The sequence below is a fragment of the Callionymus lyra genome, chromosome 3 (genome assembly GCF_982586985.1).
Source record: "Callionymus lyra chromosome 3, fCalLyr1.hap1.1, whole genome shotgun sequence".
In the NCBI taxonomy this organism is placed as follows: domain Eukaryota; kingdom Metazoa; phylum Chordata; class Actinopteri; order Syngnathiformes; family Callionymidae; genus Callionymus; species Callionymus lyra.
This window is the reverse complement of record NC_141820.1, coordinates 7,506,341-7,533,840: the sequence shown is the minus strand read 5'-3', so window position 1 is coordinate 7,533,840 and position 27,500 is coordinate 7,506,341. Positions and strand designations below refer to the sequence as shown.

General features: G+C 39.6%; 1 protein-coding gene across 2 annotated transcripts in view; it reads left to right on the top strand.

The window, feature by feature from the left end:
* znf704 (zinc finger protein 704) overlaps positions 1-23,444 on the top strand; it is a 49,316-nt gene extending 25,872 nt beyond the window's left edge. The window contains exons 3-9 of one of the 2 annotated variants that reach the window (XM_087786291.1): positions 13,290-13,393; positions 13,469-13,752; positions 18,811-18,911; positions 18,989-19,271; positions 20,755-20,880; positions 20,960-21,051; positions 22,417-23,444. In XM_087786291.1, coding sequence (XP_087642417.1) covers positions 13,290-13,393; positions 13,469-13,752; positions 18,811-18,911; positions 18,989-19,271; positions 20,755-20,880; positions 20,960-21,051; positions 22,417-22,528 — 1,102 coding nt within the window. In that variant the 3' untranslated portion in view covers positions 22,529-23,444. Of the gene's footprint in view, positions 1-13,289; positions 13,394-13,468; positions 13,753-18,810; positions 18,912-18,988; positions 19,272-20,754; positions 20,881-20,959; positions 21,052-22,413 lie in introns of both variants that reach the window. The other variant, XM_087786290.1, reaches the window with a different exon arrangement.
* Positions 23,445-27,500: the final 4,056 nt, after the last annotated feature.

Genomic DNA, 27,500 nt, shown 5'->3' with positions numbered 1-27,500 from the left:
TTTTTAACTAGAATCAAACAATTTTCAACTATAAACAAACAATTTTCAACTATAATCAAACAATTTTTAACTAGAATCAAACAATTTTCAACTATAAACAAACAATTTTCAACTATAATCAAATCATTTTTAACTAGAATCAAACAATTTTCAACTGGAATCAAACAATTTACTTCATACTTACGTTTATCTTAATAGTTTAATTCACTATTAATGTTGATCTTGTTCTGTTATTTGATGATTCGTCATTTATTCTTGATTATAGTTATTTATGTTGATGTTAATCATGTTGTCAATAAGTTGATGCATCAGTGAGTGTGTAGACCCGCGTGATTATTTCAAAATAGGAATAACCGCTAAGAAAGGGTAACGGCGAGAGTAAGTAAGTAAGTAAGTAAGTAATATTTATTTATAAAGCGCTTTTCGAGACCAGGGTCACAAAGCGCTTAAACAATCAAAACAATACTCAAAAAGGTACATACTTTAAAGATCAAGATAATACTGAGAACAACACAGGAGTTCGAGAAATTCAAGGAAAAGCCTGAACAAATAGAAACGTCTTAAGATGTTTCTTGAAGGAGTCAGTAGATCATCAAGCGCAAAGAGAGAGAAGATTGTTCCAAAGCTTAGGAGCAACAGCCTGAAAAGATTTCTCTCCTCTGGTCCTGAGCCGTGTGCTTGGAACCATAAGTAGATTTTGATCCACAGACCTCAGAGCCCGAGCTGGGGTGTAAGGCTGGATCAGATCAGTGATGTAAGGAGGAGCCTGACCATGAATAGATCTGAAAGTAAGAACCAGAATTTTAAAGTTGATCCTGAAAGAAACTGGAAGCCAGTGAAGAGTTTTAAGGACCGGAGAAATGTAAGTTCTTCTACTTGAGCGGCTCAGAATTCTCGCTGCAGAGTTCTGAATCAACTGCAGACGAGACGATCCTTCTTGTTAAGACATGAAAACAAACTGTTACAATAGTCCAGACGAGAAGAAACAAACGCATGGATTATAAGCTCCAGATCATGTTGTGACAGCATTTTCATAAGTTTAGAGATTTTTCTCAGTTGAAGGAAACAGTTTCTGGTCAGTTTTCTGCAGAGTTGAACAAGAGACATGTCTTTATCAAATACAACACCCAGGTTTCTCAGGCTCATTTTGACAGACTGACCTAAGTCACCCAAGTACTGACTCAACCCTGGAACCTTATCATCAGGAGCAATCACCAGAGTTTCAGTTTTGTCCACATTTAGCTGTAAAGTGTTTTCACTCATTGTTTGATTTCTAGCAAACAATTGACTAAGCTGTTCAGCCTCTGGGGCTCAGTTGGATCAACAGAGCAGTAGAGCTGGATGTCATCAGCAAAAATGTGATAAGAAACATCTGGAAATCTCTGAATGATTTTACCGAGGGGAATCAAGTACAGCAAAAACAATAAAGGACCCAGAACAGAACCTTGAGGGACTCCACACAACAGATCTGCCGATTCAGACTCATTTGATTGGCAGATACACTAAAACTGCGCCCAGAAAGGTAAGATGAGAACCATTCTAACACAGACCCAGACAGACCCACTTCATCCCTCAGTCTTCTCAGCAGGATCTGGTGATCAACTGTGTCAAAGGCTGAGGACAGATCCAAGAGAACCAGAACAGTGAATTTACCAAAGTCAGCCGACATCATGATGTCACTGGACACTTTCAGTAAAGCTGTCTCCGTAGAGTGATGTTTACGGAAGCCAGACTGAAACTTCTCATGGATGTCGCTCTGATCCAGGAACAAAGACAGCTGCTCAGACACAACCTTCTCCAAGATCTTGGACAAGAAAGGGAGCTTAGAAATAGGCCTGAAATTACTGAGGTCAGTTGGGTCTAAGCCTGGTTTTTTGAGCAGAGGCTCCACAATGGCATGTTTAAATGCATTGGGAAAAACCCCTGTGGAAAGGGAGAGGTTCACCATATTGGTAACCCAGGGGCCAATTACATCAAATACTTTGATAAAAAGCCTACAAGGAAGGACGTCATCTGAGCAAGAGGAGGGTTTCATCTTGTTCACTAGTGCCGAAATATCACCCAAAGATACAGCAGTGAAGGAGGACCAAGAGGAGGAGAGGGGCTCAGAGACAGTAGGGGTTCCAAACAAAGGGGGAGAGATTTTCTCTTTGATCAATTTAATTTTGTCAATGAAAAATCTCAACAATGCATTGCTGTCAGCTTCACAGAAGACAGGCGTGATTTGAGGAGCAGGAGACACGAGAGAATTAAAACTTTGGGGTTTTTCCTATTTGCTGCTACCAGTTTTCTGATGTAATCAGATCTAGCAGTTTCTACCATCTCATTGTAAGGAGTCATCAGATCCCTGAGGTGAAGTCTATGCACCTCAAGTTTAGTGGACTTCCAGAGACGCTCAGTCTTTCGACAAAGTCTCTTCAGACTCAGGAGATCTTCATTTGTCCAAGGGCACCGTTTTTTCTGAATTTTCAATTTCGATTTAACAGGTGCCACTTGATCCAGTATTTCAACACAATGATCAGTAAAACAGTGAATCAAACTGTCCACGTCCGGGCAGTCATCAAAGGAAAGACGGTCAAACATAGCAGAAAAACTGTCTGCAGTATCGGCTGAGATGACACGCCTCTGAGACCTAACTTTCAAAGGCTTAGGTTCAGGGATGAAGTCCAGGTTAAACAAAACAAGAGAATGATCACTCAGATGGACATCATGTACAGATACATTAGAAATGTCCAGGCCAAGAGTAAAAACTAAGTCTGAAATGTGGCCTTTTTGATGAGTGGGTTCAGAAACATGTTGCTCAAAATTAAAGGCTTCTGTTTAAGTTAAAAGTTCTTTAGCAGAACAAGATGTGACGTCATCAACATGAAGATTAAAGTCTCCAAGAATAAGGACAGATTCCATTTGAATAATGGAAGATAAGAAGTCACTAAAGTCTTTCAAGAACATCGCCGCAGGACCAGGCGGACGGTAGATTGACACACAATAGAAAGGTCTTGTAGAACCAACCAAGATCATCTGAGATTCAAAAGAAGTGAATTGTAGGGGGGAGGTAAGGGGGTGTAGGGGGAAGGTAAGGGGGGAGTAAGAGCCTTTAGGTAAATGTTGAAGTGGCGACACATCCTTTGTCCTGCCTGGAGGCGCTTCAGCTGGATTTGACCAGATGATAGACCTTCATAATGCTGTCCATCAGCTCCATCTCTGGGGGTTTACAGCACCTTCAGCACACACACACACACACACACACACACACACACACACACACACACACACACACACACACACACACACACGCCTCTTACCAATTATATATCCAGGAAAGTGTGTGTGTGTGTGTGTGTGTGTGTGTGTGTGTGTGTGTGTGTGTGTGTGTGTGTGTGTGTGTGTGTGTGTGTGTGTGTGTGTGTGTGTGTGTGTGTGTGTGTGTGTGTGTGTGTGTGTGTGTGTGTGTGTGTGTGTGTGACTCTCCTGGGAGCTGAGCTATGGAAGTGTGAGTCTGTGCTTGTAAAGCAAAGGTGTTTATAATCAAGCCCAGCGGTGATAAAAGGTCTTGTGTGTGTTTATGTGACGCTGATGTGTGTTTTTTATGTGACACTGATGTGTGTGTGTGTGTGTGTTGCAGGGAGAGACACATCTGCTCTCTTGACCTCTGTTGTCGTCACTGAACTTGGTGTTGTTGTGTGTACGGAGCAGGGAGAAAAAAAGTACTTTTGTGTCGTCCACGCACGACGTTTGAAGTTTGACCTTGACCTCTCACCTTCAGTTTTACAGCCTCCATTATGCAAATGTATCCAGAGTTTTCTGATCCGTGTCAGTGATTCTTCACTAAAACCATTCAATTACAGAAAACGGCTTCATCACCAAAATATGTCAAAACATCAGCTTTAGAAGCTGCTGGAGTCACTGTATCCTCTCGTCCTCAGTCATCGCTGGGATCTAGTGGGATTTTTTGCGAATGTAACAAGTAAACACGTTTCTAACAGTGTGTATTGTCAAGAATATGATTCGATATGTATCACGATACAGGGTCAACGATACGATATATAGAGATACTGTAGTAACAAGGATATATGTGTAGTATTGTCCAGTACTTGACTCGGGGTTTGTGGTACTGTAGTAACAAGTATATATGTGTAGTATTGTTGAGTACTTGACTCTGGTATTGTGGTACCTTAGTAACAAGGATATATGTGTAGTATACTCGAGTACTTGACTCTGGTGTTGTGGTACTGTAGTAACAAGGATATATGTGTAATATTGTCGAGTACTTGACTCTGGTGTTGTGGTACTGTAGTAACAAGTATATATTTGTAGTATTGTCCAGTACTTGACTCTGGTGTTGTAGTATTTACAGACCACATGACTCTTGACGAAGTCGCTTTCATTTGTTTTGAAACCAAAATATGTCCAAACATCAGCTTTAAAAGCTGCTGGAGTCGCTGTATCCTCTCGTCCTCAGTCAACATTCTTCCTTTAGCTGTGGAGGACGTAATGACTGCTGCCATCTAGTGGTTGAAAGTGAAATTGATACACAAAAATGAACAAACAAATCTAACAAGTATTTAGTTTGGATGTTAATTGTAAAAATATTGTAATATGAATTATAAAAATTAATAATAGTCAAAAGAAAGTGTGTACATTTGGGCAAATGAAGATACTTCTTACCGTATCTTTCAAGAGTACATATGTATCCAGTACTGTAGAATATCCAAACAGAATCATCTCTAATGATCATCAATACATTAACCAAACTACTGACGTATTCTACTTCCAAACTTTACGTCAGTACTCGGAAAGAAAATGTATTTACTGGACAATGTCAAAGGTCAACCTTGTTTGCGCCCTGTAGCAGTTTAAAGGTCAACTAATGTGATTACTCTCCTGACATGTACATCTATATATACAAACATGTACACACATGCACACACACATTCAAACACACACACATATACATAGAGACAAATACCCACACAAATGCACATATAAACACACATATACTCACAAACACATATCCACACAACTCATCACAAATATAAACATGTATACATACATGTACACTAATACATATATACACAATTGCATAGATGTGTGTATATTTGTGTGTGCATTTATATGTGTGTGTAAATTTACACTCATCTCACTCAACACACAAACACACACACACACACACACACACAAATACACACATACACACACTCTTAGACAAAGACACACTCACACACACATACACACACGCATACAGACACAGCTTTGTGACCCTGGTCTGGAAAAGCGCTATATAAATAAATATTACTTACTTACTTACTTACTTACTTACAATCAGTCATACACACAGAGAAACACACACATACACACGGAGACACACAGTCGCACTCATTATACACACATACACACACAGACACACTCATATTACCAACATATACACACACACACATACACACACATACACACACACACACACACACACACACACTCATATTAAACACATATACACACACACACACTCTTAATAAACACATACACACACACTCACACACACACACACATACGCATATTAAACAAGTATACACACACACACACACTCATACACACACACAAACACTTACAGTAAAAACATATGCAAACACACACTCATACACACACACACTCTCATAGTAAACACATATACACACACACACACACATATTAAACACATACAGACACACACTCATACACACACACCCCTATTACACACATATACACACACAAACTCACACATGCAGACGCACACATATTAAACACACACACACAGACGCACTGATATTAAACACATATACACACGCAGACGCACTCATATTAAACACACACACACTCATACACACGCAGACGCACTCATATTAAACACACACACTCATACACACGCAGACGCACTCATATTAAACACAGACACTCATACACACGCAGACGCACTTATATTAAACACACACACACACTCATACACACAGACCCACTCATGTTAAACACATATACACACAGACACACACACTCACAGACACACTCATATTAAACACATACAGACACACACACCCCTACACACCCCTGTGTGTGTGTGTGTGTGTGTGTGTGTGTGTGTGTGTGTGTGTGTGTGTGTGTGTGTGTGTGTGTGTGTGTGTGTGTGTGTGTGTGTGTGTGTGTGTGTGTGTGTGTGTGTGTGGGGGTGTGTGTGTGTGTGTGTGTGTGTGTGTGTGTGTGTGTGTGTGTGTGTGTGTCATGTCGTGATCGATTAAGATGTCAGACTCGCATCACTTCTTATGATCCAGACCCTGTTAACAAATGGTAAACACCTTCACATTTGTGTGTATCTGCCTAAATACACACTTGTGTGTTGATTGTGTATTTGAATCGTGTTGCTGCATCACCGTCCAGGTGTGCGTCGTCTTTTTCTGCTCCAGCTGTGCTTGGTCGACAGTCTAAACCGCCAAGTTCCAAATCCGACCTTGGCCACTAGATGGCAGCAACACATTGAAATCCAGAGAGATCCGGCCGGTGACTGAGGACGAGAGGATGCAGTCGATTTTAGCATCTTTTAAAGCTGTCTATCTCCACCTGTCCGTCTCCTCACCTGTCCTTCTCCTCACCTGTCTGTCTCCTCACCTGTCTGTCTCCTCACCTGTCCGTCTCCTCACCTGTCCGTCTCCTCACCTGTCCATCTCCTCACCCGTCCATCTCCTCACCTGTCCTTCTCCTCACCTGTCTGTCTCCTCACCTGTCTGTCTCCTCACCTGTCTGTCTCCTCACCTGTCCATCTCCTCACCTGTCTGTCTCCTCACCTGTCTGTCTCCTCACCTGTCTGTCTCCTCACCTGTCCATCTCTTCACCTGTCCTTCTCCTCACCTGTCCTTCTCCTCACCTGTCTGTCTCCTCACCTGTCTGCCTCCTCACCTGTCCATCTCCTCACCTGTCCGTCTCCTCACCTGTCCGTCTCCTCACCTGTCCGTCTCCTCACCTGTCCATCTCCTCACCTGTCATTCTCCTCACCTGTCTATCTCCTCACCCGTCCATCTCCTCACCTGTCCTTCTTCTCACCTGTCTGTCTCCTCACCTGTCCATCTCCTCACCTGTCCTTCTCCTCACCTGTCTGTCTCCTCACCTGTCTGTCTCCTCACCTGTCCATCTCCTCACCTGTCTGTCTCCTCACCTGTCCATCTCCTCACCTGTCCTTCTCCTCACCTGTCTGTCTCCTCACCTGTCTGTCTCCTCACCTGTCTGTCTCCTCACCTGTCCATCTCCTCACCTGTCTGTCTCCTCACCTGTCCATCTCCTCACCTGTCCTTCTCCTCACCTGTCTGTCTCCTCACCTGTCTGTCTCCTCACCTGTCTGTCTCCTCACCTGTCCGTCTCCTCACCTGTCCTTCTCCTCACCTGTCCTTCTCCTCACCTGTCTGTCTCCTCACCTGTCTGTCTCCTCACCTGTCTGTCTCCTCACCTGTCCATCTCCTCACCTGTCCGTCTCCTCACCTGTCCTTCTCCTCACCTGTCTGTCTCCTCACCTGTCTGTCTCCTCACCTGTCCCACTGATGTCCTCATCATGTGTGTAACTGGAGCTTCAGGAACTTCTAAGCATCAATCTTGAAGAGAAAGACGTAGAAGTGTAGCACGTAGAGCAGATCTAGGTCAACACAAACAAGTGTGTCAGTCAGAGGGTGTTTAAGGCGGTACAGTGAAGCGTAGACGGAACCATCATCTCTGGCGCTCAAGGCCGTCTCTGTGGACATGAATCCAGGGCTTATGTAGCTCAACCAAGCCTGATGCTTTTTCTTCAAGTCGCTCTTCTTTCTTCTTCTGCATCTGAGCCGTCGTTGTTCCGCGGCTGGTGTCGACCTCGGGGCTCAAAGGTCGTCGTTCGGTGACGTCTGAAAACATTCTATCAGACATGAAAGTTGACCTTTTCTTCACCTCGTGTTCGCTCTGAGGTCGTGAGGCTCACGTCAAAGGATGGTCTCTCTCTGCAGGGTCTCAAACGTCATTGTGAAATTAAATGACTTTATAAAACTGCTCCATCTTCACTGTATAATCGTAGCTCTGTACAGTGATCGTTTATATCGAGGTTACGTTCTGAGACACCCCGTACTAAACGTATTCTGTGAAGTATTTATCGATACATGTTTCACTTGCTTAAATGAACTACATTTGTTTGAAAACTCAATGTTGCACGTGAGGCGTATCACGACTCTCAAAAACACAATTGGTATCAGTGACCTGAACGGCTCTTGTTAAGCTTTGCCGCCCAGCCGACCCATCACAGCTGTCCATCGCTTTTGACGACAGAATTTAAAAACACAATATGCTGAATAATACTACTGTGACTCGCGGTGAAATGCTGCGACAATATTACGCGTAATAATACTACTGCGACAATATTAGTCGGAATAATACTACTGTGACTCGCAGTGTAAAACTCCGACAATATTACGCGGAATAATACTACTGTGACTCGCTGTAAAATACTGCGACAATATTACGGGAAATAATACTACTGCGACAATATTAGTCGGAATAATACTACTGTGACTCGCAGTGTAAAACTCCGACAATATTACGCGGAATAATACTACTGTGACTCGCGGTGAAATACTGTGACAGTAATATGCGGAATAATACTACTGTGACTCCCGGTGAAATACTGCGACAATATTACGCAGAATAATAATACTGTGACTTGCGGTGAAATACTGCCACAATATTACGCAGAATAATACTACTGTGACTCCCGGTGAAATACTGCGACATTATTAGGCGGAATAATACTACTGTGACTCGCGGTGAAATACTGCGGCAATGTTACGCGGAATAATACTAATGTGACCCGCGGTGAAATACTGCGACAATAATATGTGGAATAATACTACTGTGACTCGCGGTGAAATACTGCGACAATAATATGTGGAATAATACTACTGTGACTCGCGGTGAAATACTGCGACAATATTACGTGGAATAATACTAATGTGACCCGCGGTGAAATACTGCGACAATAATATGTGGAATAATACTACTGTGACTCGCGGTGAAATACTGCGACAATAATATGTGGAATAATACTACTGTGACTTGCGGTGAAATACTGCAACAATAATACGCAGAATAATACTACTGTGACTCGCAGTGAAATACTGCGACAATATTACCAGGAATAATACTACTGTGACTCGCGGAGAAATACTGCAACAATAATATGCTAAATAATACTACTGTGACTCGCAGTGAAATACTGCGACAATAATATGTGGAATAATACTACTGTGACTCGCGTCGAAATACTGCAACAATAATGTGCGAAATAATACAACTGACTCGCGGTGACAAAAGTACATTTTGAGCACCATGTCACGCATAAAATTGGTTCAAGGTCAGTAAATAAAACCTTAATAATAATATATGTATATCTAATAATATGTGTGCCTTGAGACAGACTGGCGTCCTGTCCAGGGTGTTCCCTTGCTCTCGACCAATGAAACTAGGATAGGCTCTAGCGCCCCCCAGCTGACCCCCATTGGGGATAAAGTGGTAGAAAATGCATGAATTAATAATGAGGCGCACTATCGATGTTTGACAAAATTAAAGGATCCTAAATGCGCCTTATGGTACGAAGAAAACTAGGTTCCGTAATATATATGTTGCATGTTGGAATAGTACTTATTCAGAGTGAGTCTACAAAAATAAATAATTGTATAACTACTGGAAGGGCTTTGCTGTGATGGGATTAGTCTAGTGGTGTTTTAATGCCGCGGCCGCGATAGAAAAGATGGCGTGTGAGAGAGATCGTAAATCTTCGGCTACACGTGTAGAAAACATCGTAAACGTCGACGGCCCTGTTGTTAACTGCGTGAATAATGACAAGTATCTTTACGGTTCACGTGCATTACGGTAATACGTGTGTATTACTACAGCTTTAAATATACGTGTGTATTACTACAGCTTTAAATATGAAGTCACGTGAACAACATGATCTTTATTCCTGAACCACCTGACGTCGAACAAAAATGAGTCTCTTGTCCATAAACAGTTTGAATGTAAAGAGTTTAGTTAAATGTCAGAGCGACTGAGTTATTGATGTTTTCCACATGAGTTACTGTTACTCCATAAAGAAGGTGTAATTACACGTTTATTAAGACGGTTGTATTTGCGGCTCCAGAACTGCTGGATTTAGATGATTTAGATTTGTAGCCGTCGCATCTCGTCGTCGTCTAAATATACTCGTTTTCAAAAGATGCAACACAAGGAGGAGAAATCTGTGTCACCTCACACACGCCTGTCAATCAAAGGCATCGCCCTTCATGGATGTCAGCTCTCGTGTTGTTATTGTTGGTGTGTGTGTGTGTGTGTGTGTGTGTGTGTGTGTGTGTGTGTGTGTGTGTGTGTGTGTGTGTGTGTGTGTGTGTGTGTGTGTGTGTGTGTGTGTGTGTGTGTGTGTGTGTGTGTGTGTGTGTGGATGTAGAGATAGGATTGAAGAGGAGGAGCTTTTCTGATTTATGGAGTATATGGGGGAGGAAACGGGTGTCATAGTCCAGTGGCTGTAATAAACAAGTCGACCCCCTCAGTATTAAAGAGATGGGCTGGTATTACACACACACACATGCACACACACACACACACACACACACACTCCTGCTTCCTGTCGTTCCTCCTCACTTTGTTCTCAGCGTGAAAAACGGCTGCTTGAGTCAAGCAGTGGCAGATAAAGAGTGTGAGTCGCAGGGCGAGTCCAGCCGGGGTGAAGGGAGAAAGAGGAGATCCAGGTCAAGAGTTTTTATCGTCAGAAGAATTCTCTGCGAGTCGTCCCTTCTTTTATAAATGCCTGGAATAGGAATTGTTTGATGGTTATCAAGAGACGGAGGAGAAAGTCTGCCTGCGGTGTTTTGTTTTTGAGCAACACGTCCTTCTGATGCACAAAGTATGAACGTTCAGAGTAAAAACTTCTCCTTTAGCTTCGATCTTGATGAAAGTGTCGATCAGAACTTGCTGTTAATAGATGTTCATGACGTGTGGCAATTAAACTTCCCGCCACTAGATGGCAGCGGCCGCTAAATTCTCCGCAGCTAAAGTAAGAATTGAATCCCGGCGTTGACTGAGGACGAGAGGATACAGTGAGTCCAGCAGCTTTTAAAGCTGATGTTTGGACATATTTTGGTTTGAAAACAAATGAAAGCAGTTACGACTTTGTCAAGAGTCATGTGGTCTGTAAATACTACAACACCAGAGTCAAGTACTCGACAATACTACACATATAGCCTTGTTACTACAGTATCACAACACCAGAGTCAAGTACTGGACAATACTACACATATATACTTGTTACAACACTATCACAACACCAGAGTCAAGTACTGGACAATACTACACATATATACTTGTTACTACACTATCACAACAGCAGAGTCAAGTACTGGACAATACTACACATATATACTTGTTACTACACTATCAAAACACCAGAGTCAAGTACTGGACAATACTACACATATATACTTGTTACTACACTATCACAACACCAGAGTCAAGTACTGGACAATACTACACATATATACTTGTTACTACTACTACTACTACTAACACTATATATTGAATCGTTGACCCTGCACCGTGATACATATCCAATCATAACTCCTAGAAACGTGTTTAACTTGTAACATTCGCTAAGATCCCACGAGATCCCAGTGATGACTGAGGACAAGAGGATACAGTGAGTCAAGCAGCTTTTAAGTAGACGAGCTCGTCGTTAGAAGCGAAAGAGACACAAGATGGTTTTAATTTCCGAGACGATCAGAACTAATCAGAGAAGATGTTTGTTTTTCTTCTCAAGCTAATATTGAGATCAAACGCCCGCGGCTTAAATTTACTCCCGTGAATCTACTTCCTGTTCGCCGTCTCTATCTTCTCTTATCTCGAGCCGCAGGTTTCTGTGATATCTTTATATTCCAGACGAAGAAAACAGCAACCGTTGTCAAGAGGTTGTTTTGTTTTGTTGCGTGATTGTGTTCAGTTGTGGGCAGAAGTTTTTAACTATCAAAGATTTCTTCTTGGTTTATTTGCTCAGCAGCGAAGAAAACCGTGTAACAGTGAGAAGAATAATTTTTAAATGATCATTGTTGCGTCTTTGTCTCCAGAAGACTTCCTGTCTTTTTATTGAAGTGATGGTTCACCCAAAGTTTACACTTCACTCATTTGTACTCAACTATAATCTAACAATTTTCAACTATAATCAAACAATTTTCAACTATAATCAAACAATTTTCAACTATAATCTAACAATTTTCAACTATAATCAAACAATTTTCAACTATAATCAAACAATTATCAACTATAATTAAACAATTTTCAACTATAATCAAACAATTTTCATTTGTAATCAAACAATTTTCAACTATAATCTAACAATTTTCAACTATAATCAAACAATTTTCAACTATAATTAAACAATTTTCAACTATAATCAAACAATTATCAACTATAATCAAACAATTTCAACTATAATCAAACAATTTTCAACTAGAATAAAACAATTTTCAACTATAATCAAACAATTATCAACTATAATTAAACAATTTTCAACTATAATCAAACAATTTCCATTTGTAATCAAACAATTTTCAACTATAATCAAACAATTTTCAACTATAATCAAACAATTTTCAACTATAATCAAACAATTTTCAACTATAATCAAACAATTATCAACTATAATCAAACAATTTTCAACTATAATCAAACAATTATCAACTATAATCAAACAATTTTCAACTAGAATCAAACAATTTTCAACTATAATCAAACAATTTTCAACTATAATCAAACAATTATCAACTATAATCAAACAATTTCAACTATAATCAAACAATTTTCAACTTTAATCAAACAATTTCAACTATAATCAAACAATTTTCAACTATAATCAAACAATTTTCAACTGTAATCAAACAATTTTCAACTATAATCAAACAATTTTCAACTGTAATCAAACAATTATCAACTATAATCAAACAATTTTCAACTGTAATCAAACAATTTTCAACTATTATAACTGATCTACTTCATTCATTTTCTACTCGACTATTGTTGGATTATTTTCAGAGTAATTTGTTCTTTTTAGAGTTATAGACAAAAAGGTTTGTTCATTTTAATGTAGTGACTTAAAAACATCCAAATACTGCTCGTCTGTCACGTCCTTCTTGGATCGCACACGTGAGGATTTGTTGTGAAAAACCATCTTCGTCCAAAAAGACACTCAAAGACTGATTTCTTCTGCACAGACGGTCGAGCGAGGAGGTGGACATGGACAAGGTCACGGCCGCCATGGTGCTCACAAGTCTCTCCACCAGCCCCCTGGTCCGGAGTCCTCCTGTCAAAGTCAACGGTTGGTGTCCAGTGCATGTCGTGGAGTCTGGTTGTTGATGAAGACGCTGATCTTCTTCTTCTTCTTCTGCTCCAGAGGGTCTGAGCGGCTCCTGGAAGGAGAACGGGACCTCGGGACCCTTCACTCCGTCCAGCAACAGCTCCTCCGGCGGCTACTGGAGCTGGTCGGCCCCCAGCGACCAGTCCAACCCTTCCACACCTTCACCGCCTCTCTCCGCCGACAGCTTCAAACCCTTCCGCGTGCCCAGCCTGGGCGGAGTCGGACCTGGACCTGGACCCGCCGGGCCTGAAGACCCGAGTCTGGAGGACCAGGATGGCAGCAACCTGTTGTTTGATGAGCCGATCCCACGCAAGCGTAAAGTAAGACGCTGTGTTTTATTTTATTTAGATTTCACAGCAGTTTACAGTGAGTTTGTAGCTTTTATACAATAATACACGATTATACTGTTGTTTTTTTTGATTATAGTTGAAAATTGTTTGATTAAAGTTGATTTTTTTTATTATAGTTGAAAATTGTTTGATTAAAGTTGAAAATTGTTTGATTATAGTTGAAATTTTTTTGATTATAGTTGAAATTGTTTGATTATAGTCGAAAATTGTTTGATTAAAGTTGAAATTGTTTGATTATAGTTGAAAATTGTTTGATTACAGTTGAAAATTGTTTGATTATAGTTGAAAATTGTTTGATTAAAGTTGAAATTGTTTGATTATAGTTGAAAATTGTTTGATTACAGTTGAAAATTGTTTGATTATAGTTGAAAATTGTTTGATTATAGTTGAAAATTGTTTGATTAAAGTTCAAAATTGTTTGATTATAGTTGAAAATTGTTTGATTTCAGTTGAAAATTGTTTGATTATAGTTGAAATTGTTTGATTATAGTTGAAAATTGTTTGATTATAGTTGGAAATTGTTTGATTATAGTTGAAAATTGTTTGATTATAGTTGAAAATTGTTTGATTCTACTTGAAAATTGTTTGATTACAGTTGAAAATTGTTTGATTATAATTGAAAATTGTTTGATTATAGTTGATAATTGTTTGATTATAGTTGAAAATTGTTTGATTAAAGTTGAAAATTGTTTGATTATAGTTGAAAATTGTTTGATTACAGTTGAAAATTGTTTGATTATAGTTGATAATTGTTTGATTATAGTTGAAAATTGTTTGATTGTAATTGAAAATTGTTTGATTATAGTTGAAAATTGTTTGATTACAGTTGAAAATTGTTTGATTATAGTTGAAAATTGTTTGATTTCAGTTGAAAATTGTTTGATTATAGTTGAAATTGTTTGATTATAGTTGGAAATTGTTTGATTATAGTTGAAAATTGTTTGATTATAGTTGATAATTGTTTGATTATAGTTGAAAATTGTTTGATTATAGTTGAAAATTGTTTGATTATAGTTGAAAATTGTTTGATTAAAGTTGAAATTGTTTGATTATAGTTGAAAAGTGTTTGATTATTGTTTAAAATTGTTTGATTATAGTTTAAAATTGTTTGATTAAAGTTGAAATTGTTTGATTATAGTTGAAAATTTTTTGATTATAGTTGAAAATTGTTTGATTATAGTTTAAAATTGTTTGATTAAAGTTGAAATTGTTTGATTATAGTTGAAAATTGTTTGATTTCAGTTGAAAATTGTTTGATTAAAGTTGAAATTGTTTGATTATAGTTGAAAATTGTTTGATTAAAGTTGAAAATTGTTTGATTATAATTGAAAATTGTTTGATTATAGTTGAAAATTGTTTGATTATAATTGAAAATTGTTTGATTACAGTTGAAAATTGTTTGATCATAGTTGAAAATTGTTTGATTACAGTTGAAAATTGTTTGATTATAGTTGATAATTGTTTGATTATAGTTGAAAATTGTTTGATTATAATTGAAAATTGTTTGATTATAGTTGAAAATTGTTTGATTACAGTTGAAAATTGTTTGATTATAGTTGAAAATTGTTTGATTTCAGTTGAAAATTGTTTGATTATAGTTGAAATTGTTTGATTATAGTTGGAAATTGTTTGATTATAGTTGAAAATTGTTTGATTATAGTTGATAATTGTTTGATTATAGTTGAAAATTGTTTGATTATAGTTGAAAATTGTTTGATTATAGTTGAAAATTGTTTGATTAAAGTTGAAATTGTTTGATTATAGTTGAAAAGTGTTTGATTATTGTTTAAAATTGTTTGATTATAGTTTAAAATTGTTTGATTAAAGTTGAAATTGTTTGATTATAGTTGAAAATTTTTTGATTATAGTTGAAAATTGTTTGATTATAGTTTAAAATTGTTTGATTAAAGTTGAAATTGTTTGATTATAGTTGAAAATTGTTTGATTTCAGTTGAAAATTGTTTGATTAAAGTTGAAATTGTTTGATTATAGTTGAAAATTGTTTGATTAAAGTTGAAAATTGTTTGATTATAATTGAAAATTGTTTGATTATAGTTGAAAATTGTTTGATTATAATTGAAAATTGTTTGATTACAGTTGAAAATTGTTTGATTATAGTTGAAAATTGTTTGATTATAGTTGAAAATTGTTTGATTATAGTTGAAAATTGTTTGATCTCTAGAAACACAGACTCACATCCTCGTCTGTGTCACTTCCTCATTAGTGTCAACACTCTTTCTCTCATCCTTTTCTCCTTCATCATCAGAGGTTCCTTCATCCTTCCATCCTTGTCACAGGAGATCATCAGGAAACTAGAACTAGATGTTTTACTGAAGAGGAACGAAGAGAATTCTTGAACAAACTAGTGTTTGTTGTTTTAACTGATTCTAAAAGGAAGAGTCAATATCTTCAGTTGTGTTTGCAGTTAAAGTCTCATAGGATCCAATAAACGATCTTCAAACTCTGAGCTGGTCATGTGGTCCTCGGGCCACGACTGACTGGTCACTTTGAGCAAGGCGCCTGCAGGGGGAGCCGAAGTGTCGAGTGGAACCTGCACAGCTCAAGTGCGTTGACCTACTTGCGGCTCCAAGAGAGCTTAGCTCGGCCCCCGGGGGCTTCTTCAGCAGCTGCTGACGCCGATACCATCCAGATCTTCTGGATCACAGAGCGTTGCTCGGTGATGCACGTTCATCACGACGAGCCTCAGTGTTGACAACAAAGTTTGTGCGACGCCATCTTCGCACATTCACTGTCATCAGTACTAGAGCAAGAAGCTCTTCTTCAGGTGTTGTCACGGCTTCAACCTCGTATGTTGCTCTTCATGCTCTACCGGTGGATCGAGGCGACGTCCACAGTTCTGCAGACGATGCAATGGTCTGTGGGGGTGACAGTAGAGCTGAGCCAAAAGACAAAGCTCTCAGTGTACCAGTCAATCTATGACTCTACCCTCACTTAAGACCAAGACCGTGGGTACAAGTGGCCCTAAAATGAGCTTTCTCTAAACGTTGTCTGGACTAGATATAAGGGGGAGCTCTACCCCAGGGTCTTCTGGCGAGAGGCGGGGGACACCCTGGACAGGACTCCAGTCTGTCTCAGGACACACAAAGACAGACAATCATTCACACACACACTCTTACCTACGGACAATTTCACCAAGTTCTCAATCAATCAAAATGTACAAATGAAACAGAACAATGGCACGAAAGGTGAACCGCCATCACGCTTGCAATGATTTGGTTGTTCTCCACAAGGGGGCAGTGTTGCTTGCAGCCGTTCAAGGTCACCTGATGTGAAAACTCTCCAGACTTATACACATGTTGTAAAAGTCGTCCTCTTCAAAATGCAGTTGTTCATTCATCCTGACGTTGCTCCGTTTTGAAGTTATTACTTAATAAAGTTCTCGTCTGAAATCTCTCCAAACGAGATCACGGTTTAAATGAAACATTGTGACATCACACTGGTGCAGGTGTCCTCCCCTAGAAGATCTAAATCAGTTAAGAACCTACATGTTAATAAACAAAATAAATATTTACTTCTGCCTTTAGGTGTTTTTGTAATGAGTACATTAAGCAGCAAACCTTATTATTATTATTCGTTTTTATTGTACAAAATTAGTGAGTTTGAAATTTACGTGAGTCCTTGAATGCAACTCGTGTTTTTGTGACCAATCATGGCAGAGTGGGCGTGGTTTCTTGGACGAGACTTCTTCTCAGCCAAAACAGCGCATTTTAAGTGGGCGGGGCTTAAGCATATTTTCTAATGTAAATATCTTTATTAAATGAAAGTTTTGTACAAAAAGAAACTAATGAGTATAATAGAGTATAATAGAGGTCCTAGAACAATTTAAGAGACACTTAAATCAGCACATTAGTAGGTAAGTAAGTAAGTAATTTTTATTTATATAGCGCTTTTCAAGACCAGGGTCACAAAGCGCTTAAACAATCAAAACAATATTCAATAAAGTATATACTTTAAAGGTCAAGATAAAACTGATAACACAACAGGAGTTCCAGAAAATCAAGGAAAAGCCTGAACAAATAAAGGGTCTTGAGATGTTTCTTGAAGGAGTCAGTAGATCATCAAACACAGATGTTTCTTGAAGGAGTCAGTAGATCATCAAACACAGATGTTTCTTGAAGGAGTCAGTAGATCATCAAACACAGATGTTTCTTGAAGGAGTCAGTAGATCATCAAACACAGATGTTTCTTGAAGGAGTCAGTAGATCATCAAACACAGAGATGTTTCTTGAAGGAGTCAGTAGATCATCAAACACAGATGTTTCTTGAAGGAGTCAGTAGATCATCAAACACAGATGTTTCTTGAAGGAGTCAGTAGATCATCAAACACAGATGTTTCTTGAAGGAGTCAGTAGATCATCAAACACAGAGATGGTTCCAAAGCTTAGGAGCAACAGTCTGGAAGGATTTCTCTCCTCTGGTCCTGAACCGTGTTCAGGAACCATCAGTAGATTCTGATCCACAGACCTCAGAGCCCGAGCTGGAGTGTAAGTCTGGATCAGATCACTGATGGAAGGTCTGACCATGAATAGATCTGAAAGTAAGAACCAGAATTTTAAAGTTGATCCTGAAAGAAACTGGCAGCCAGTGAAGAGTTTGAAGGATCGGAGAAATGTGAGTTCTTCTACTAGAGCGGCTCACAATTCTCGCTGCAGAGTTTTGTATGAACTGCAGACGAGACACATCCTTATTGTTAAGACATGAAAATAAACTGTTACAATAGTCCAGGCGAGAAGAAACAAACGCATGGATGCCCTTTAAGCTTTTTTCCACGACGTATTTAAAAGTCTTCTCGACTCTGTACTGCAAATAGTACCTGCTTGTGACCAGATAGAGTCGAGTCAGGCTTAGATGAGCCGGTGGAAAAAGAGAGACCACCTGGGATCATGTGACCTTTCAGTTGACAGTACAGAATCATTGACCCTAACAAGACCCAGAACCCCGATGGGTTGGACTCCCACTCCCTTCAGCTCCTGCACCCGGTTTAAGACGCGTCTGTTTTCTCCGCAGAACTCCATGAAGGTGATGTTCAAGTGTCTGTGGAAGAACTGTGGCAAAGTTCTGAGCACGGCGGCCGGCATCCAGAGACACATCCGCACCGTCCACCTGGGGTGAGAAGACGACCTGAACTTGACCTCTGGTCCTCTGGGGTCGTCGTGTCAAGCCCGGGTCGGTCTTGTGTCCGCAGGAGGAGCTGCGACTCGGACTGCAGCGACGGCGAGGAGGACTTCTACTACACGGAGATCAAGCTCAACACGGACTCGGTGGCGGACGGGCTGAGCAGCCTCTCGCCCGGGTCGCCCTCCGTCGTCTCGCCCTCCTCCCCCGTCCCGCCGCCCGTCCAGACGCCCGACGCCCACAAACCTCCGCCGCTCGCCGACACCAAGGAGCCTCACGCCGGCAGCGCGACGCCCCTCAGCCGCTCCGCGCCCAGCGCCCTCTACCTCATCCACACGGACCACGCCTACCAGGTGAGGTACACTCGCCGAGTATGAAGGACACTTGGAATACTTTTAAAAAAGATCTTCATCTTTAATATTAATTCTGCTTCCATTTCCTGACCTTAAATCCTCAATTAAATGATGTGTACAAAATGTTTTAGTACGACTTTGGTGAAGTTACGAAGCTGCATCGCAAGTCTCCGTTACTTTGAGAGGCTCTAAGTACTATGTATTACTACGCAAGTCTAGGTAGTACAACTATATGAGTCCCTGACGAATAACTCCCAGAGTCTTAAGTATTACCCTGAGAGGTTCTGTAGTGTTACTCAGTGAGACTTTAGTATCACTTCGCAAGACTGTAGTTTTACTCCACAATTCTAGGTAGTATTACCTTACGATTCTCTGTAGTATTATTCACAAGGCTATGTATTTTTTCGCAAATCTGGTTGTATTACCTCACGATTCTCTGTAGTATTACTCGCAAGTATAGGTGGTTTTACTCCGCGATTCTGGGTAGTATTACCCTGAGAAGTTCTGTAGTATTACTCAGTGAGTCTTTAGTATTACTTCGAAGACTGTAGTTTTTCTCCGCAATTCTAGGTAGTATTACCTCACTATTCTCTGTAGTATTATTTGCAAGTATAGGTAGTTTTACTGCGCGATTCTAGGTAGTATTATCCTGAGAAGTTCTGTAGTGTTACTCAGTGAGTCTTTAGTATCACTTCGAAGACTGTAGTTTTTCTCCGCAATTCTAGGTAGTATTACCTCACTATTCTCTGTAGTATTATTCGCAAGTATAGGTAGTTTTACTGCGCGATTCTAGGTAGTATTACCCTGAGAAGCTCTGTAGTATTACTCAGTGAGTCTTTAGTATCACTTTGCAATACTACGCCGCAAGTCTCTGTAGTATTGCTACGCAATTCTAGATAGTATTACCCTAAGAAAGTTCTGTATTATTTCTCCGCGGCTCTCTGTAGTATTACTCTGCAAATCTAGAGTCTAGAGTCTAGATAGTATTACTCTCTGTGTATAGGTAGTATTACTACGTCAGTCTAGATAATATTACTCTGTGTCTAGGTAGTATTACTATGTCAGTCTAGATAGTATTACTCTCCCTGTCTAGGTAGTATTACTCTTCGAGTCTAGATAGTATTACTCTCCATGTCTAGGTAGTATTACTATGTCAGTCTAGATAGTATTACTCTCCGTGTCTAGGTAGTATTACTATGTCAGTCTAGATAGTATTACTCTCCGTGTCTAGGTAGTATTACTCTTCGAGTCTAGATAGTATTACTCTGCGACTCTCTGTAGTATTACTAAGCAAGACTGTAGTATTACTCAGCAATACTCTGTGGTATTACTCTGCGTGTCTAGGTAGTTTTACTCCACAAGTCTAGGTAGTATTACTCCTCCAGACTCTGTAGTATTACTCCACGATTCTAGGTGGTATTACTGCACGGGTCTATGAAGTATTACTCTGTGAGGCTTCAGTACTCAGAGCTGTGTTCTCCAGGCCACCGCTCCGGTCTCCATCCCATCCAGCAGCAGTAACTCGTCCGGCTCGGCCTTCAACCCGACCAACAGCTCCAGCTTCAGCATCTCCTGGCAGTCTCCGCCCGTCACCTTCACCGGGAACATGGTAGGAGGAGGCCCCGGGTCAGACCCGGACGAGTGTCTAGTCGGGTCCTCATGATGTCCTCATAATGTCCTCTTCTCAGGTGTCTCCGAGCAAGAGCCAGAGTTTTGAACAGCAGCGCTCACAGACCCTCGCCGTCCTCTCGTCCTCGCCCAGAGCCACAGCAGCCATCAGGTACTTCAGCACCTTCTCGTGCTCCACTGTAGTACTTCAGTACCTTCTCGTGCTCCACTGTAGTACTTCAGTACCTTCACTGTTTGTGCTCCACTGTAGAACTTCAGCACCTTCTCGTGCTCCACTGTAGTACTTCAGTACCTTCACTGTTCGTGCTCCACTGTAGAACTTCAGCACCTTCTCGTGCTCCACTGTAGTACTTCAGTACCTTCTTGTGCTCCACTGTAGTACTTCAGTACCTTCACTGTTTGTGCTCCACTGTAGAACTTCAGCACCTTCTCGTGCTCCACTGTAGTACTTCAGTACCTTCACTGTTCGTGCTCCACTGTAGAACTTCAGCACCTTCTCGTGCTCCACTGTAGTACTTCAGTACCTTCACTGCTCGTGCTCCACTGTAGTACTTCAGCACCTTCACTGCTCGTGCTCCACTGTAGTACTTCAAATGAAAACACATCCTCACAGAGTAATACCACACAACCTCACAGAGTAAAACCACACATCCTCACAGAGTAATACCACACATCCTCACAGAGTAATACCACCAAGTCTCACAGAGTAGTACCACACATCCTCACAGAGTAATACCACAGATCCTCACAGAGTAATACCACCAAGTCTTACAGAGTAATACCACACATCCTCACGGAGTAATACCACACATCCTCACAGAGTAATACCACCAAGTCTCACAGAGTAGTACCACACATCCTCACAGAGTAATACCACACATCCTCACAGAGTAATATTACCAAGTCTTACAGAGTAATACCACACATCCTCACGGAGTAATACCACAGATCCTCACAGAGTAATACCACCAAGTCTCACAGAGTAATACCACACATCCTCACAGAGTAATATTACCAAGTCTTACAGAGTAATACCACACATCCTCACGGAGTAATACCACAGATCCTCACAGAGTAATATCACCAAGTCTCACAGAGTAATACCACACATCCTCACGGAGTAATACCACGGATCTTCACAGAGTAATACCACCAAGTCTCAGAGATTAATCCCACGACGCCTCGTACACTAATACCAAGGACGCTAGTACAGTAATACCGCCCAGCCTTGTAATACTTTCAAGCTCCCAGTGAGTGACTGATAATTCATCTAAAAGGCGAATTGTTGATTTTTGAAAAGATGAAAGACTTTAAAGAGAATTATGGCTCTTAACTGTGTACATGTATTATATCAATATTCTCCAAATATTCCTAGTTAAATATATGTTTTGTAATTTAGTAACAGCTCCATCATTTTAGCTTCACCTGCTCTTCTTCTAAAACCATCAACACTGTTGTCTAGTTTGTCGTCACTATGGTAACGTGTGTAACTTCCTGTGTGTGTCGCCGTCAGCAGGAAGGTTCGCGGCGAAGGGAAAAAGTGCCGTAAAGTGTATGGGATGGAGAACCGGGACATGTGGTGCACGGCCTGCCGCTGGAAGAAAGCCTGCCAGAGATTCACCGACTGACCGCCCGGGCTCGAGAGGATACACTTGCATGCGACCGTTTGTCCGTCGGTCTCGACTCCGCCTCCTCGGAAACATTCCAGTCGTCGCCGGCAACCGATTTTTTTTGTTACCGTCCCGGAGGATTTCCAAGTTCTCGCCTCGTCCCCGGAAAAAAAAAACCCAACCTTTTTCCCAGTTTTTGGGGAAAAAAAACAAGTGCAGCTACACAGTGTCAAGAAATGTTTTTGTAAAATGTTTTTGTAGAGAGTGAAGTTTTTTGTCGTCCAAGGATTTGTTGTCTCGAGACAATCTGCAGTTTTTTTTTTTTTTCTTCTTCTTCTTCCGTCTGCTTCTTGTTTTTACTGCTGGACCTTCTCGCGCGGTTGAAAAGATCGATGCAAAAAAAATGTAACTCAAGTCAGGGAACGTGTCTTAGAGACTCTTCTGTCCTCAGGGACGACGAAGGAGGAGGAACCAGCACCGGGTCAGAACTTCTAACAGCACTATCTCAACAGCCTCTTCTCTCACCACCAAAAAAAACAACACTTTTCTTGTCGTCCGCTGCCATGTTTGTCGTCCGAAACCCTCCGCTCGGTGAAACCTTCCTGGAAGCAGCAGCGACATCCTGGTCCCGGAGAGACTCCAGACCTCCTCCTCCTCCTCCTCCTCCTCCTCCTCATCCTTCCATCAAACCTTCTACAGAGGAGACCAAAGGACGGAGCGCTGACCACCAAAAGTGAGGCCCTCACGTCTGAGCACTTGACTTCCAGAGAAGTTTCTCAAGAAGAAGAACAACAAAAAAAAGCACTTGATCTTTTGTCTCGTCGAGTGTTTTTCTTCGAGCACGTGTGGGCGGAGCCTCCCGGGCCGGGACTCGAGGTCTTGCATGAAAAACTGTGTTTTTTGGGTAAAAAAAAAAAAGAAAATAATGCAGTCGTTTTTTCGATTCGTCATTTGAATGTTTCTCCACTTACTCTTGTCCACGAGGTCGCCCGAGTCGAAGTTTCGTCGACGATGTAAAGAAAAGAAAAAGTTATGTTTGTGTTTCAAAGGGAGGAACCGAGAGGAGGAACTCAACGTGTGTTTGAGACGATGTTTCTATTTCCTGTTTCCTGTTCGGAAGTAAAGTGTCGTCGAGATATTGAAGGAATTTAACATTTTAAAGTTTGAAACTTTTATTGTTTTTCAGGCGTTTAATTATTTTAATTCAATTCAATCATTTCTATATTGAAAATTGTTTTGTTTAATTGAATTTTTAAATGAAAGGTAGTATTACCTGTTGATTCGCTGGAGTATTACTTCATGAATCTAGGTAGTATTACCTGTTGATTCTCTGGAGTATTACTTCACGAATCTAGGTAGTATTACCTCATGATTCTCTGGAGTATTACTTTACGAATCTAGGTTGTATTAACTCATGATTCTCTGGAGTATTACTTTACGAATCTAGGTAGTATTACCTGTTGATTCTCTGGAGTATTACTTTACGAATCTAGGTAGTATTACCTGTTGATTCTCTGGAGTATTACTTCACGAATCTAGGTTGTATTAACTCATGATTCTCTGGAGTATTACTTTACGAATCTAGGTAGTATTACCTGTTGATTCTCTGGAGTATTACTTCACGAATCTAGGTAGTATTACCTGTTGATTCTCTGGAGTATTACTTCACAAATCTAGGTAGTATTACCTCATGATTCTCTGTAGTATTACTTCTCGAGTCTAAGTAGTATTACCTCATGATTCTCTGTAGTATTACTCCTCGAGTCTTGGTAGTATTACCTTATGATTCTCTGTAGTATTACTCCTCGAGTCTTGGTAGTATTACCTTATGATTCTCTGTAGTATTACTCCTCGAGTCTTGGTAGTATTACCTCATGATTTTCTATAGTATTACTCCTCAAGTCTTGGTAGTATTACCTCATGATTCTCTGTAGTATTACTCCTCGAGTCTAGGTAGTATTACTCGTCGTTATAGGTAGTTTTACTCTGCGATTCTAGGTGGTATTAATTTAAAATACATATTGTAATTCCAATAATTCAAATTGTAATTTTCTATATTCAATATTTTTTGTTAGTCTTTTAAATTCAACATAAAAAATCTTGGTGTCACCAGACAATAGTAATGGAGCACAGAGCTAGTTAATCCATGTGATCATCTGTTAGTCTTGTCTGGTGACAGTTTTATACAAACATTTTATGGTAAATCTAAAAGACTACAAAGGCAAAAATATTGAATTTAGAAAAAACATTTTAAAATTATTGGAAATACAATATAAGACAAAAAATTACACTAGATTTCACTTAATTTTAAAAAATGTATTTATTAAACCAATTCAACTTTTAATATAGAATCAACTGAATTAGTTATTTTTTTAATAAATCCTTTAAAAAATGGTCAAAGTTTCAACATTTTCGACGTCAAACTCAATATTTTGACGACACTGACGTACTTTCCAGAAACGACGGCTTTTCCATTCGTCAGGAATTTTTAAAAAAACCTTGTAAAATCTGATCTTCGAGGGCTTTTTTATAAACTTTGCTAAAGTTTATTCTGAAAAAAAAACTTTTTATTCCCCTCGTCGTCACTTCCTCCTCTCACTTCCTGTCGTGGCCCCGCCCCCTCGGGAACGCTCACCTGGATCCCGAACGACCAACACCAGCTATTAAACTCACCTGTGCGTCTCACCTGTGCGTCTCACGCTCGGCTTCTGGTTCTGTTGGGTCTCGTGTTCTGGTCCATGTTTGCGCCTCATGAACAAACACGGGTTCAGAGTATCGTTTCCATGGTGATAGAGGTTTAGCCTTAAAGTGGATCCTCATCTCCGTCGCTCACACTTTTCTTTGGCTGTCGAGAAGAAGAAGCCATTTTGTCACGTGAACGTATTTTTCTTTATCAAAACAAATCTATATATCTTTAAAAAGAGAAGAAAACACGTTGGAGTTTTTCAGTTTAAACTTTTATGAGAGTTTTTTTTTTTGCCAGAGAAGAGAAACGTCGTCAAAGTTGACGGTTCGACTCTCAAACTTTACCAGAATGTTACTTTTAAACTTTCCGTGTCAAAATGACTAAAAAAAAATCTGATTTTTAATCTTTAATTAAATTGGTCGATATTTACTTTTTGCTACATTTTCCACGTTTGGTTCCAGCTTTGGTTCGTTTCTCTTGCTCTGGCAGAAATAGTTCATCCAGCAGTTTTTTCTATAAATATAAATATAAGCATTTACTGTTTTTGTTTTCATGTTCTGCTCAAATATATATTTGACACCGACGCCCCTGAACGCCTCATCTGAGTGTATGGAACTATTTTAGTCACATAAAATATGAAGGGTTGACATTATTAATTCTTGTTTTTGTTTTTAATTAAAATCTACTTTTTAGAATTTAATTAATGGAACATATATAATTATATATATATATATATATATAATTATATACAGTATATAATTTGATAATTTCTACGTTGAAAGGTTGAATTTGTTTTGTTTTGGGGTTATTTAAATTTGAATAAAAGCATTTATTATTCTCAAAACGAATGATTTGTTTTTACACAAAGAGTTTAATATTGAAATTTTAGGATTTTAAAAATACATTTTTAAATTTTTACTCTTTTTTTTAAAAATAATTTCTATTTGTACTTTTAAATTCAAAATTAAATGTTTATCGTTTTTTTTAATTAAAATTTGAATTCAACAAGTCCTTTACCTGAGGTTGAATTAGATTTTTTTTTAAACAATTTTATAGATTTCTTACAGGGTTTTTTTCAAAATTAATACCGTCTTTACACATCGTTTTTGATATTCAAACATCAGTATTTTTTAATTCGTAGGCTTTTAAATGAAGTGTTGGCATAATACTGGCATCAGATGTTGGTATTTTCTGGCTACGATTAAAAAAAGTATTGAATTTCGAAGTTGTTTTTTTTTAATTGCGGAATTAAAATATCAAACTCTGTGTAAAAAATTTAAAATAATAATATAATAATATATTTAAAAAAAACAATTTCAACTGTATTAAAATATTGAATACAATTATTAAAAATAAAACAACATTTTGCATTAGAAATGTTAACATTTTTATGCCACTGAAATACTTCCATATCTTCCGGTGTTTCAGGTTCACTTGTCGTTTCTCTTCCTCACTGTTGTTCTTGAAGCTTCATGTTCATGTTTTCATCTTCATCCATGTGTCGAGACGACCATCAACTCCTCGTACAGAACAAAAGGTGCTGGAGGTGCTAACAAAGGCAGCTAACGTCCACGTGATCCAGCCGCTAGTTCTGACTCGTTAGCCCTGACTCGCTAGCCCTGACTCGCTAACTCTGACTAGCTAACTCTGACTCGCTCGCTAGCTAACTCTGACTAGCCAACTCTGACTAGCCAGCTCTGACTCGCTAACTCTGACTCGCTAATTCTGACTCGCTAACTCTGACTAGCCAACTCTGACTAGCCAGCTCTGACTAGCTAACTCTGACTAGCTAGCTCTTACTAGTCAACTCTGACTAGCTAACTCTAACTAGCTAGCTCTAACTAGCTAAACTCTGACTAGCTAACTCTGACTCCCTAGCTCTGACTAGCAAGTTCTGACTAGCCAGCTCTGACTAGCTAACTCTGACTCGCTATCCCTGACTCGCTAACTCTGACTAGCTATCTCTGACTAACCACCTCTGACTAGCCAGCTCTGACTAGCTAGCTCTTACTAGCCAACTCTGACTAGCTAACTCTGACTAGCTAACTCTAACTAGCTAAACTCTGACTAGCTAGTTCTTACTAGCGAACTCTGACTAGCTAACTCTAACTAGCTAAACTCTGACTTGCTAGCTCAGACAAGCTAACTCTGACTAGCTAGCTAGCGTGTCGCGATCGACTTTCTAACTCGTCTGGGACGTGTTTGCGGATAAAAACGAGTGCGAAGATTTCGGTAAAAGCAACAGAATGCTCTCGTCTTGAAGTTGCTCATCGGATAAACCTGAGGTTTTGACGTCACTATTGT